Source organism: Lissotriton helveticus, chromosome 11, assembly GCF_964261635.1.
Source record: "Lissotriton helveticus chromosome 11, aLisHel1.1, whole genome shotgun sequence".
Taxonomy (NCBI): Eukaryota; Metazoa; Chordata; class Amphibia; order Caudata; family Salamandridae; genus Lissotriton; species Lissotriton helveticus.
The window spans coordinates 1,059,813,967-1,059,827,551 of NC_136072.1; the positions used below are offsets into that span (position 1 = coordinate 1,059,813,967).

The window sequence follows — 13,585 nt, forward strand, 5'->3', positions numbered from 1 at the left end:
GAGCACTCAGGGTCGAGCAAGCTAAATCCAAAACCAGGCCCATAAAACCGGTTCTCATGGTTTATGACGCAAAAGCCCTGGGCGCAACCCTCTATGGGGCTGAAGTCTGGGGCTTCGAGAGTCTTACTACCCTTCAAAGATCAGAGAACAGGTTTGTGAGAGGGATAACTAGTCTTCCCCAAAGTACCCCACTCATACCACTTGGCCTGGATTTGGGTAGAAGATCGCTTAGCGACCGCGCCCGACTGAGGCCCATCCTCTATTGGAGACGCTTATGGACAACCATGGAAATAAGACACTATGCGGAGGGGTTTCTAGCACTAGTTAAACTTGATGTTTTCCATAAAATCACATGGCTGAAAACCTTAAGGGATGTCCTTGTGGAGCTTGGGCTCTCCAAATTGTGGGAAAACCCCCTTGGGGAAATATTCCCTAGCAAATCCAGTATTAAAGAACTATACTGGAACCACATTGAGCAAAAACTTTGGAGGAGCGTAACCTCAGACTCCTTGGGGGGTAGATTCATGGAAATTAAACAAAAGCCATCCTTAGAAAAGTATTGGGACAGTATAACTGTCCCAATGGATAGGAAATTATTTTTCCAGCTAAGGGCAGGCTCCCTCCCCTTGAAGTGTATGACGTCCAGGTGGAAAACTGGAGGTAGTGCGTGTTGTCCGTCTTGTGGGGCCCCCAATGAAAACCTTGCACATTTTCTTTTTGCATGTGTGGCTTATGCAAATCCTAGGAAATTTTGGTTGGCTCCAGTTTGTAGGAATCTTGGTGTCTTAACTGGTGTTGAGGGGCTAAGAATAATTTGTTCCTCCACTGAAATGCAAATTGTAATTGGAACTGCCAAATATTTGGGTTGGGCGTGGTCCTTAAGGAGGAGGGCTCTATCTACTAATGTGCTTTGAACCTTATGTACTCCTAATATCTTACGTACGATATGCCCCTATAGATAGCAACTGGGTGACTCATATGAATTTTAACTTTAAAATGCGAGTAACATGCATGGCATCAATTTCTATCGTGCAAATTCGGGAATGGTACGTAACGCGGAGGTTTCTACATTTGCATTTAGTTACCGCACATTTTGAAAAAGCTTATTTTTATTCCCAATGATAAATGATTTTTATCTTTCTCTATTATGTATTTTTAATTATAAAATAATTGTTATAGAATGTTGATGTTTTAAGAAATGTATGTAATTTATATGTGTGTGCTTTTATGAGTGTATAACTCGAATAAAGCTTTTTCAATCACTATCTGAGCTACCTTAGAATTATTCAAAACTTTCACTAGACAAACCTCTGATATCTTTCCACGAAGACGATTAATCACCAGAGTTATCTTGACGTTTTAATTGACGCCTGACAATTGCTGGAGGCCAGGAACGCAGCAGGTACTTTTAAAATGATAATATAATTGTAGAAATGACGCCCCCACCCCAAGTCAGCGCCCGGTGCGGTGGCACCGATCGCACCGCCCTAGAGCCGGCCCTGGTAATATGTTATAAAATGTTTCTCCTGTAGCCCCTAGACATTCAGGTCCAATTGGGTAGCTGAGCAGGTTCAGTGTCTGCTGCAGGGGGCTGTCTATAACTTTCAGTACACTGAAACCATTGCTTGGGTTAATGCACGTGCTGCACAAATGCATCTAACCAAAAGATTACAGGTTTACATTATTTTAGGTATTTGATATAGTGTGACCAAAATTCTTAAGGAGCACATTTGTATGTGGGAGGGCGGGATCTCAAACTTGAGGTGCTGTACGTTCAACAGTATGTAGCATGTGTAGGGTCCAGTAAAAACCAGATTACAAAACCCAGAGTGTAATGAGCACTGGATGAAAGCATACATGACCACACCTAATTCAAGCAGGAGGCTCACGATTTTTAAAGCCAAAAATGGGGTTGTTTTAGCGGTCTCCCGCCTGAAATTGCATTCCCTTCAGTAGAAGTCAATGGGGGAAATAAAGTCCAAACTGCAGCAATCGAAAAGGGTGCCTTCTAAATATCGGAAGAACGGATCTTTAATAAGAACTTTGTGTTGCCGATATATTTGTGTATGTGTATATATATATATATATATATATATATATATATATATATATATATATATATATATATATATATATATATATATATATATATATATGTGTGTGTATATATATTACTTCTTATTAAAGATCCGTTCTGCCAATATATATGTGTGTGTGTGTGTGTGTGTGTGTGTGTGTATATATATATATATATATATATATATATATATATATATATACGTAGGTCTGCAAGTCAGCATTGTCTTGCTTAAGTGCTATTCCTGTGAAGGTCGGATAAATTCACAGTTAAGAGGTCTAAGCAAACCCCTTGCTTACCTTGTGAATATAAACATGACATGCAGACAGGATAGTGCGTACCTTTGGCCTGCTTTCCTTATGCATCTCTGTCCTGCTTCCCCTTCTGACAGAAACCGCAGAGCAGCAGGCTTCCCCCCCCTGCTCTAGAATTCCCATCACGTCACAGATATCTTGGCATTGTGCCTGAGGAAGAAATAAATAAGCGAAAGCTTCTTCTCCTAAGACGGAAAGGGCAAGGAGCCGGGGTACATTTCAAATGCTTCTGCATCAGATTGTTTGAAAGCCGTCGGGTCCAATGAGTGTGAGTCACTGCCCTGTGAGTGACAGAAGGGCGGGAGCTTGTCTCAAGCAAAGGGTTCATAGGATCGGAGGAACAAGCCTCGATTGTGGGACCCCAGGGGGCAAAGTGACGTAAACACTGTCCTCAATCGAGTGTGGGCTGCCCCACCCAGTACCAGCTCCAGAAGACGGATGTTTCTGGTTATATGAAGTGCTTGAAATGGAAAAATAGAAGTGCAGGTACTCTGTAGCAGAGTACCTGCTTGTTTTTGAGAAGTGCCGGCAGTCTCCAATTAAAAGTATTGCATTTCTCTTGAAGTCCCGGTACTCTCCCTCTCAAAATAGAAAAGTGCTGGTACTCCGTACCGGACAGTACTGGCCCATTTAACTGGTTATAAGAAACACCACAACCCAGTTTAGAGACCCTTGCTGCATATTTCCTACCTCCCTAAATGTCTGCAAGCCCCATATGAGCTCTCTGACTTACTCCCACCTTATCCCTGAATGACACACAACCACTGCCACTTGCAGACTCCGCCCACCTTGACCACCACACGTCTCTCACCCCTCTCCAGCCTGCCACACTGACATTCAGAGCTAGTAACTGGTTGTCGCACTGGTTCTGGGGCCAGCCCATAGGAATCACTAAAGAACAGCAGAAAAGACAACAGATCCCACTCTGAATTCAGCTGTAAATATGACGTGTCTTAGTGTGAACTGTTCCTACTGCATCCTCATTTCCAGCACCGCAGCAAGAAGCCACACGGTTCTTGGAGTGAGAGGACTTTCTGCTACCTCAAGGTCCTGCTGCAAAAACATCCAGATCCCTTGAGCATTTACAAATCAGAGATTTTATTTATTTGTGGATTTTGTGAGCGCATACAAATCATCCCCAAAAGGATCTCTCTGCGCTATATAGGAGAAAGAAAGTGAGGATAAGTCTTCAAAAGAGCCATGTCTTCAACAATTTTTTTTAATTGGTTAGTTCACTGCAGAACCTGAGATTTTGTGGAATCATATTCCAGTGGCTGGCTGCCAGATGGGAGAAGGCTCTACCGCCAATACGTGCGTTCCGTATTTTCTGGGTACACCGAAAATTAGAGTTACTGGATCTAAGTTGTCGGGCTGGCTGATACCACATGAGTTTGTTCCTAAGGTAGGCCGGACACTTTCCCTGTAGTGATCTGAAAACTACACAGAGCATCTTGAAGATAGCTCTCTTCCTCGCTGGGAGCCAGTGTAACTGATGCAACAGTGGGGCTGATGGATTCCTTGCCGGAGATAACAGTGGAATGAAAAATAGATTGTTCTGCTTTGGTACAATAGAAGTTTCTGCTACACATTCCCAGTGTTGGGTGTGCTGTGTCTGCCTTCATAGAAGCTATTTATAATCTGCTACCTGCTCAAGCCCTCGAGCTCCTGGGACTTGAAGAGTATGTTTGCCAGGCGGGTTCCCAGAGGAACCAAATGAGAGAAAACATAAACTAATAGCAAACAAACCTTCTAACCTCTGACTTTACCTGCCTTGCTTATATGGCAGCAGTTGTAACTGTACAGTTTCTCAACTCTACATGTGGAATGTGGAGATATTAGAGAATATTTGGGCATTTGCATTCTTACTGCTTTGTGCCCTCTAAGCCTGGCATCGTCAAACGGCATGTACCAGTAACTCGCGTCTTTCAGGGATGCAATGAGTCGGGGATTTCAGCCATGGCAACCGGGTTCGGTTTGAAAAACATACTAACAGCACATTAAAGTGGACGCACCTGCAACAATGGAAAGGTTGTTTGTTTTGATGCCTCAAAGTGAGCCCCATAGCGACCCAAGCGCACCACTGGCACAGAAAAAATGCACTAATTGGGGGAATAATCGAAAGCATGAAGTAAGAATAGAAAGCATGAACTACAGAGACAATGAAAAGCGCTATCTGTTGGGACGATGGAAAGTGTCAAGTAACAATAGAAAGCAAGAACTAACGGGACAATGAAAAGCATTATCTGTAAAGGGGATAAAGTGTCCAGTAAAAATAATAGAAAGCATGAACTACAGAGACAATGAAAAGCATCATCTGTAGAGGGGATGGAAAGTGTCAAGTAACAATAGGAGCCATGGCAGGGACAATGAAAAGCATGATCTGTAGGGACGATGGACCACTTGTATCATTATTTTTCTGTAATTCTGTCGCCGTTCACGCTGTAATTTTACAAACCTTATCAGTGCGCCGTCCCACCCTTTCACTTACATGCCCAGTGTTCACCCTGTGTGTTATGGTCATTTTTGTATTCATGTACTGTAGTGCTGTCTAACTACTATGGAATTATAGTTTATTCTTACCTTCTTTTCCTACGTTGTGGTCTCCCCCCCCCTTTTTCCCCCCTCCCATTTGTGATTGACACCATTGCTTTAAACTGACCTGTTTTAAATATTGTCCAGCTGAGACATTGTGATTGATATAAAGTAACAATAGAAAGCATGAACTAAGGGGACAATGAAAAGCATTATCTGTAGAGGAGATGGAAAGTGTCAAGTAACAATAGAAAGCATGAACTAACGGGACAAGAAAAGCATTATCTGTAGAGGAGATGGAAAGTGTCAAGTAACAATAAAAAGCATGAACTAAGGGGGCAATGAAAAGCATTATCTGTAGAGGAGATGGAAAGTGTCAAGTAACAATAGAAAGCATGAACTAACGGGACAAGAAAAGCATTATCTGTAGAGGAGATGGAAAGTGTCAAGTAACAATAAAAAGCATGAACTAAGGGGGCAATGAAAAGCATTATCTGTAGAGGAGATGGAAAGTGTCAAGTAACAATAGAAAGCATGAACTAACGGGACAAGAAAAGCATTATCTGTAGAGGAGATGGAAAGTGTCAAGTAACAATAAAAAGCATGAACTAAGGGGGCAATGAAAAGCATTATCTGTAGAGGAGATGGAAAGTGTCAAGTAACAATAGAAAGCATGAACTAACGGGACAAGAAAAGCATTATCTGTAGAGGAGAAGGAAAGTGTCAAGTAACAATAGAAAGCATGAACTAACGGGACAATGAAAAGCATTATCTGTAGGGGGGTGGAAAGTGTCAAGTAACAATAGAAAGCATGAACTAACGGGACAATGAAAAGCATTATCTGTAGAGGGGATGGAAAGTGTCGAGTAACAATAGAAAGCACCCATGTTGAGGAGGCGGCTGGTCCTAGGTGTGGGTTTAGAGAGGCACACATACTACACATGTTTGGGGACTGCCCCAAATTGGCTCCATTCTGGGAAGAGGTCCTCCGCATATTAGGAGCAATCGTAGATAAAGAGATCGCACACACACAGGGGCACTGTATACTGGGCTGGTTCCCAGATACAGCCAAGGCCAAAATGACCGTGAAATTCCAGGATCTGGTGTTCGTATTAGCCAAGCGGGAGATCACTAGGAATTGGAAATCGACCGTGGGACCAAGGTTTGGAACATGGAAGCATGAGCTTGAAAAATGGGCAAGTACGGAAGGGAGGATACTGTTGGCAAAAGCAGGACGGGGCATAGGCACCATTGATAGTGCCAGGGCATGGGGACAATTAGTAGACAAACTGCTGACACCCGAGCAGGAACAGGAGCAGCCAACTCCGGACTGCAGTTGTGGAAGAGCAGGCCAGATAGAGAGGAGACTGGTCCTCCCCAGGAAACCCTGCCACTGACATAAGTCACATGACAACTACGATCAAAAGATCCTACTGTAAGCATATACTAGTCATTAACCACCTGTGGAGAAAGAGAACAATAAGCAGAAGCGACTCAAGAGGAAGGGAGGGTGGGGAGCAGGATACTAGTTAAATAGTTTGAGTTTAGAGTGCCAGCAATGCATTAAGATATATGTATGTCACACAGATTGATTTGTATGTATTATGACGGATTTGAAATGCCAATAAAATCAGTTAGAAAAAAAAGTAACAATTGAAAGCATGAACTAACAGGACAATGGAAAGCATTATCTGTAGAGGGGATGGAAAGTGTCAAGTAACAATAGAAAGCATGAACTAACAGGACAATGAAAAGCATTATCTGTAGAGGCGATAGAAAGTGTCAAGTAACAATAGGTGCCATGGCAGGGACAATGAAAAGCATACTTTAGGAAAGATTAGAAATTGATAAGTGGCAGTAAAAAGTAAAAACGCATTATTTATAGGGATGATGAAAAGTGTCAAGTTAAAATAGAAAGCATAAACAAAGAATGAATTATCTATAAAGACAACATGAACCTTAACTGGGCTGTCAGGGTGAATGTATTAACTAGTTCCTTAACAAAATATTAACTAGGATACGAGAGAGTTTACTGCTACTAAATGGGAAATGAAAGTGTAAACATTTTAACAGAGTGCAAAAAAATAATAATAATAATGAAACCTAACAAAAATGAAATGGTTCCCTTCCTCTCATCAACCAGACGAAAACTTTTTGGGATTCTCAGATGAATGTTCATGCGAGCAAATATACCATTGTCTCACAAATTGGCATGCAGTATTCGTTGCGTCTTGTGTGCTTTAAGGTTACTGATGACGCTTGTCTTCTATGCGTTTGTAGGTAAAGGCTGACAAAAACAGCAAAAACCTGACCAAGTTACAGCAGTGTTCACGTAATGTGAACGAGATGGCTGCCAATGTCGTAGCGTCGACAAAGTCCGGGCAAGAGCAAGTGGAAGAGAAAGGTAAGCAGGAGTATTCTTTATATTATGACCGTTCTGGTCTGTAAATGAAAGAGACCTCACTTCCAGAGGCGGGTTTATTGGTACAGCTCACTCCCAGAGGCGGGTGTATTGGTTCACCTCACTCCCAGAGGCGGGTGTATTGGTTCACCTCACTCCCAGAGGCGGGTGTATTGGTACACCTCACTCCCAGAGGTGGGTGTATTGGTACACCTCGCTCCTAGAGGCGAGTGTATTGGTACACCTCACTCCCAGAGGCGGGTGTATTGGTACACCTCGCTCCTAGAGGCGGGTGTATTGGAACACCTCGCTCCTAGAGGCGGGTGTATTGATACACCTCACTCCCAGAGGCGGGTGTCTTGGTACACCTTACTCCCAGAGGCGGGTGTCTTGGTACACCTTACTCCCAGAGGCGGGTGTCTTGGTACACCTCACTCCCAGAGGTGGTTGTATTGGTTCACCTCACTCCCAGAGGCAGGTGTCTTGATTCACCTCACTCCCAGAGGCGGGTGTATTGGTACACCTCACTCCCAGAGGCGGGTGTCTTGATTCACCTCACTCCCAGAGGCGGGTGTCTTGGTACACCTCCCTCCCAGAGGCGGGTGTATTGGTACACCTCGCTCCCAGAGGCGGGTGTCTTGGTACACCTCGCTCCCAGAGGCGGGTGTCTTGGTACACCTCGCTCCCAGAGGCGGGTGTCTTGGTACACCTCGCTCCCAGAGGCGGGTGTCTTGGTACACCTCGCTCCCAGAGGAGGGTGTATTGGTGCACCTCACTCCCAGAGGAGGGTGAATTGGTGCACTTCGCTCCCAGAGGAGGGTGTATTGGTGCACCTCGCTCCCAGAGGCGGGTGTCTTGGTACACCTCGCTCCCAGAGGCGGGTGTCTTGGTACACCTCGCTCCCGGAGGCGGGTGTCTTGGTACACCTCACTCCTGGAGGCGGGTGTCTTGGTACACCTCGCTCCCAGAGGCGGGTGTATTGGTACACCTCGCTCCCAGAGGAGGGTGTATTGGTACACCTCGCTCCCAGAGGCGGGTGTCTTGGTACACCTCGCTCCCAGAGGCGGGTGTCTTGGTACACCTCGCTCCCAGAGGCGGGTGTCTTGGTACACCTCGCTCCCAGAGGCGGGTGTCTTGGTACACCTCGCTCCCGGAGGAGGGTGTCTTGGTACACCTCACTCCTGGAGGCGGGTGTCTTGGTACACCTCGCTCCCGGAGGCGGGTGTATTGGTACACCTCGCTCCCAGAGGAGGGTGTCTTGGTACACCTCGCTCCCAGAGGCGGGTGTCTTGGTACACCTCGCTCCCAGAGGCGGGTGTCTTGGTACACCTCGCTCCCAGAGGCGGGTGTCTTGGTACACCTCGCTCCCAGAGGCGGGTGTCTTGGTACACCTCGCTCCCAGAGGCGGGTGTCTTGGTTCACCTCGCTCCCAGGGACGGGTGTCTTGGTTCACCTCGCTCCCAGGGACGGGTGTCTCGGTACACCTCGCTCCCAGAGGAGGGTGTATTGGTGCACCTCGCTCCCAGAGGCGGGTGTCTTGGTACACCTCGCTCCCAGAGGCGGGTGTCTTGGTACACCTCGCTCCCAGAGGCGGGTGTCTTGGTACACCTCGCTCCCAGAGGCGGGTGTCTTGGTACACCTCGCTCCCAGAGGCGGGTGTCTTGGTACACCTCGCTCCCAGAGGCGGGTGTCTTGGTTCACCTCGCTCCCAGGGACGGGTGTCTCGGTACACCTCACTCCCAGAGGCGGGTGTCTCGGTACACCTCGCTCCCAGAGGAGGGTGTATTGGTGCACCTCGCTCCCAGAGGCGGGTGTCTTGGTACACCTCGCTCCCAGAGGCGGGTGTCTTGGTACACCTCGCTCCCAGAGGCGGGTGTCTTGGTACACCTCGCTCCCAGAGGCGGGTGTCTTGGTACACCTCGCTCCCAGAGGAGGGTGTATTGGTACACCTCGCTCCCAGAGGCGGGTGTCTTGGTACACCTCGCTCCCAGAGGTGGTTGTATTGGTTCACCTCACTCCCAGAGGCAGGTGTCTTGATTCACCTCACTCCCAGAGGCGGGTGTATTGGTACACCTCACTCCCAGAGGCGGGTGTCTTGATTCACCTCACTCCCAGAGGCGGGTGTCTTGGTACACCTCCCTCCCAGAGGCGGGTGTCTTGGTACACCTCCCTCCCAGAGGCGGGTGTCTTGGTACACCTCCCTCCCAGAGGCGGGTGTCTTGGTACACCTCGCTCCCAGAGACGGGTGTCTTGGTACACCTCGCTCCCAGAGGCGGGTGTCTTGGTACACCTCGCTCCCAGAGGAGGGTGTATTGGTGCACCTCACTCCCAGAGGCGGGTGTCTTGGTACACCTCGCTCCCAGAGGAGGGTGTCTTGGTACACCTCACTCCCGGAGGCGGGTGTCTTGGTACACCTCGCTCCCGGAGGCGGGTGTCTTGGTACACCTCGCTCCCAGAGGAGGGTGTATTGGTACACCTTGCTCCCAGAGGCGGGTGTCTTGGTACACCTCGCTCCCAGAGGCGGGTGTCTTGGTACACCTCGCTCCCAGAGGCGGGTGTCTTGGTACACCTCGCTCCCAGAGGCGGGTGTCTTGGTACACCTCGCTCCCAGAGGCGGGTGTCTTGGTACACCTCGCTCCCAGAGGCGGGTGTCTTGGTTCACCTCGCTCCCAGGGACGGGTGTCTTGGTACACCTCACTCCCAGGGACGGGTGTCTTGGTACACCTCACTCCCAGAGGCGGGTGTCTTGGTACACCTTACTCCCAGAGGCGGGTGTATTGGTACCGCTGGCGAAGCAGTGTCCGTTTTATGTACACCTACGGACGCCTGAAGTTAATGAAACACATTCTACTGTATCATATAAACCAAGGGAGTAGCCAGAAAATTAAAATACCCCCACTTTGTACTTTTGTACGAAAGCAAAGCAAGTGAGCCCGACACTTCCTAGAAGAGCTCCCTTTTCACTGCCATCCAAGCATCTATCAATTAATTCTTCCACCTACCCGCTGATAAGCACTGTTTGAATGTTACACTCTCATTCATTCTTTCATTCATTACTCAGTCTTTCGCTATTCTATCCATCGTCTATTCATCCATCCGTGCTCACATCAGTCATCTATGCATACCTTCATCCATACAGCCATCTACCCATACAGCCATCCTTTGAGTTACCCATCCATCAATAAACCATTCATCCACTCCGATGTCTCTTTATCCTTTCATCCACCTATTCTTTCACTCATCCTTTCACCCACTCGGCCATCCACCTACTCTTCCATCCACTTATCCATCAATACTTCCTATCACCCTTCCTACATTCTTTAACCCTTCCTTCCAAGCTTCTGCTTCTAACCCTCTTTCCCTGATCTGAGCCATTTTTATTTCTTCCTCATAGCATGAATTATGCGCTTTTGAGTGATAGAGGAGGCCCAGAGAGAACCCCACCCCCGCTGTAGCCGCAAAAGGGGCTTCATAATGCTCATGATATAAACAACAGGGTGCAATCAAGACATGTGGATCTCTTAACTCCATACTTAACGGGTGACTAGGAACTAGAACGCATTTTTTGTTGCGACCTTGGATGGCGCACCCCATCATTTACTTTGAAACCAGTCTAACAGTGGGCACCTTCCTGGGAGCGGAGGGGAGTGTATTGTTCCTCTTCACGACCGCTCCCTTATGTTGACTGGGTAGAACCCAAGCACCCTGCAGGTCTCTTGGACAGGAAGTCGTCATTGGGTCACGCACTGTGTTTAAACCATGGCAGCAGCCTCACTTCCTGTTGAGCAAGGCCGTACGTGCCATTCTGGGCATCAGGTGTTTCCCCAGGAGGCTAGAAGGGTGGGGGCTACTTTTTTAGCAGTGCAGCAGTTTTAAAAGGCCTGCAGAGTTCCTTGTGTCTAGTGACAGTTTTTAGTCATCTAAGGTAGCGCAGAGCGTTAATGTGCCTGCTGCAGCAAAAATAGTGTACTATGCGGATCACAGTACAGCAGTGGAAGATGGCATGGCTAGCGGGTGGCGCGGCGGGGGTCGAGTGAGGATGCGCATAATAACAATTAAAAAGAATTAACTTACCTTCCTACCGGGTCCCGCGTCTCTGCTCCCCTCAAGTAAAATGAAGCCCAGCCAGGCCCCACTGACCAATCACAATGATGCAATGCAGCATTGTGATTTGTAGGCACCCCTGACCAATCACAATTCTGCAATGCAGCATTGTGATTGGTTTTGTGCGTCCTGGTTTGATGCTCAACTAGGGAATGGGGGCCTGGGCATGTTCTCCATGCAGGCTGTAATGCAGCCTGCAAGAAGAACGGGGAAAGTGCGCATGACTGGTTTGGGCGGGCCAAGATGCCCGACCAAAAAGTCACTGCATACTTAGGAGTGGGCAAACCACTCCTCCCCTGCTCCGAGAGCAGAGCATCCATGCCCACCCGCCTGCAAAGCAGCACAAACATATGATAATAACTCAAAGTTATTATCATTTTATGTTTCCTCTTCTCGCACTGCTTGAAAGCAATGGGGCAATGCTCCTCTGCCATGGCGGAGGAGCCACCACTGCAGTATAGTATTTTATGTACATAGCTCAGTGGGTTACTGCTTTTGTCACAGAGATCATTTTGTCACTGTGCAGTTCATAAATTACAACCGTAATCTAGGTTAGAAAGTTATGGTTTTTTGCCCCGGTCTTTCATTATCCTAATGTTGCTAAAAAGTGTTTGTTTGGGTAGAAATACATTCTTATTAGTAAAGTCAGCCCTACTGTACTGAATTCAGAACTGTTAGGTTCTGAATACTGAGTTTGTGCTTCTCCAGACCAAGCACTCAAAAGAAATGCCTAAGAGTATGGATGAATGGATAATGTGAATCCGACATCTTGTAGTGCCCTTTGTCCTATGTAACATTTTCTCTACTCTGATTTACACACATATTATTTATTGTCTCTGTGTGTGAGATGTAAAATGCTCTGACATCTTACACTGGAATGAGAGGTGCTATAAAACAAATGAAATACATGTGAGGGGCTAAGGAGATGTGAGCAGCGCTTAATTTGAGCCTGTGGTTTCCGGTGCTCGGCACTGGCACTTAATTGTCAACACTGGCGCTTATTACAGTCGGCCACATGTGGCACTGTTTGTCTAATTTAGATATGATCAAACAGTAGGTGTTTATGCTTTCAATTTACATTAAAAATGACTAATATCGGCTGCCCAAGTAATTCTTGTAGCTTTGGGGGCCTGGAATAGTCTGAATCCTCTCACTTTTGATTGTGATGCTTAGTAGCTGTATTGGTACTGTCATCAGCAGTGCTTTGAGGGGCAATGCATGGTGCAAGCTGCAGTGGCCTCTTAACAAAGCCCCGGCACTAACTTTTTTACAAGTTAAGCACTGTATGAGAGGCAGGAGTAACTGTAAGGTCATGTACTATGCTTTAAAAACTAATTCATTTTAATATAATATGTAATGAAAAATGTGTTTAGAATGTACATTTTTTCCCCAAATTTTCTGGGGAATGTTAATCCCCCCACTTCCAAACCCCCTTGTGGTGGTCAGGATGGATCGCTCGCCATGCACCGTTTGTGGGCTGGTCTGACTGAATGTGCCAGGTCTGCTTTGGGGGTCCAGCCCTGTGGTTGAGGTGGTGCCGCCTGGCATCAGTAAGGCTCAGGCTGGTAATCATGCCCCCACCCAATGTATGTTTTAGGACGTATTTGTTTCTGTCATACTCCCCAGCAGAGGCGCAACTAGAGCCAAATTTCGGGGGGAGGGGGGCTAAGAAAAAAATTCAGGGGTGCTGAATCTTAAGGCACTAGGCAGAGTGGAGCTGCAGGGGCTCTTAGAAGGGGTGAAACAACAGCATGGCCTCATAGACATGCAAATGGTCTTTTTAAAGACCTGTGAAGCTCTTTGAGTCCAATGGGTGTTGCGGCCTGCTCCCCAGTGCCCTTCAGTTACAGTTCAGTCCCCTTTCATCCACCGCAGCTCCTTGTGGTGGTCATGCGCCCGCCCAGCCCTGTCACTTGCATTCACCGTCCCAGGCCCCTTGAATTCAAACAGGAGTCCATCTGTCAGGGTGGTCCTGGTGATTCATCTGGGCTGGCGCTCGCATCCCTCCTGCAGTCTCCTGGGCACGCGCATTTGCCTCTTCCAGCGTTCCGCAATAGATGTCGCCCATGTTGGCATCTTGCAGCGCAGTAGTAATGCCCCTCGGGTCGGCGCCAGAGGCCCACCACGGATTCCCCCCTGGGAGGTCCTGGCACTCCG

At 47.4% G+C, this 13,585-nt stretch overlaps 1 protein-coding gene across 1 annotated transcript in view; it reads left to right on the forward strand.

Moving 5' to 3' along the window:
* Positions 1 to 13,585, forward strand: part of HIP1R (huntingtin interacting protein 1 related) — a 482,407-nt gene that overhangs the window by 421,192 nt on the left and 47,630 nt on the right. Inside the window, exon 29 of the mRNA XM_078667577.1 lies at positions 7,204 to 7,327. Coding sequence (XP_078523703.1) covers positions 7,204 to 7,327 — 124 coding nt within the window. The remainder of the gene's footprint in view (positions 1 to 7,203; positions 7,328 to 13,585) is intronic.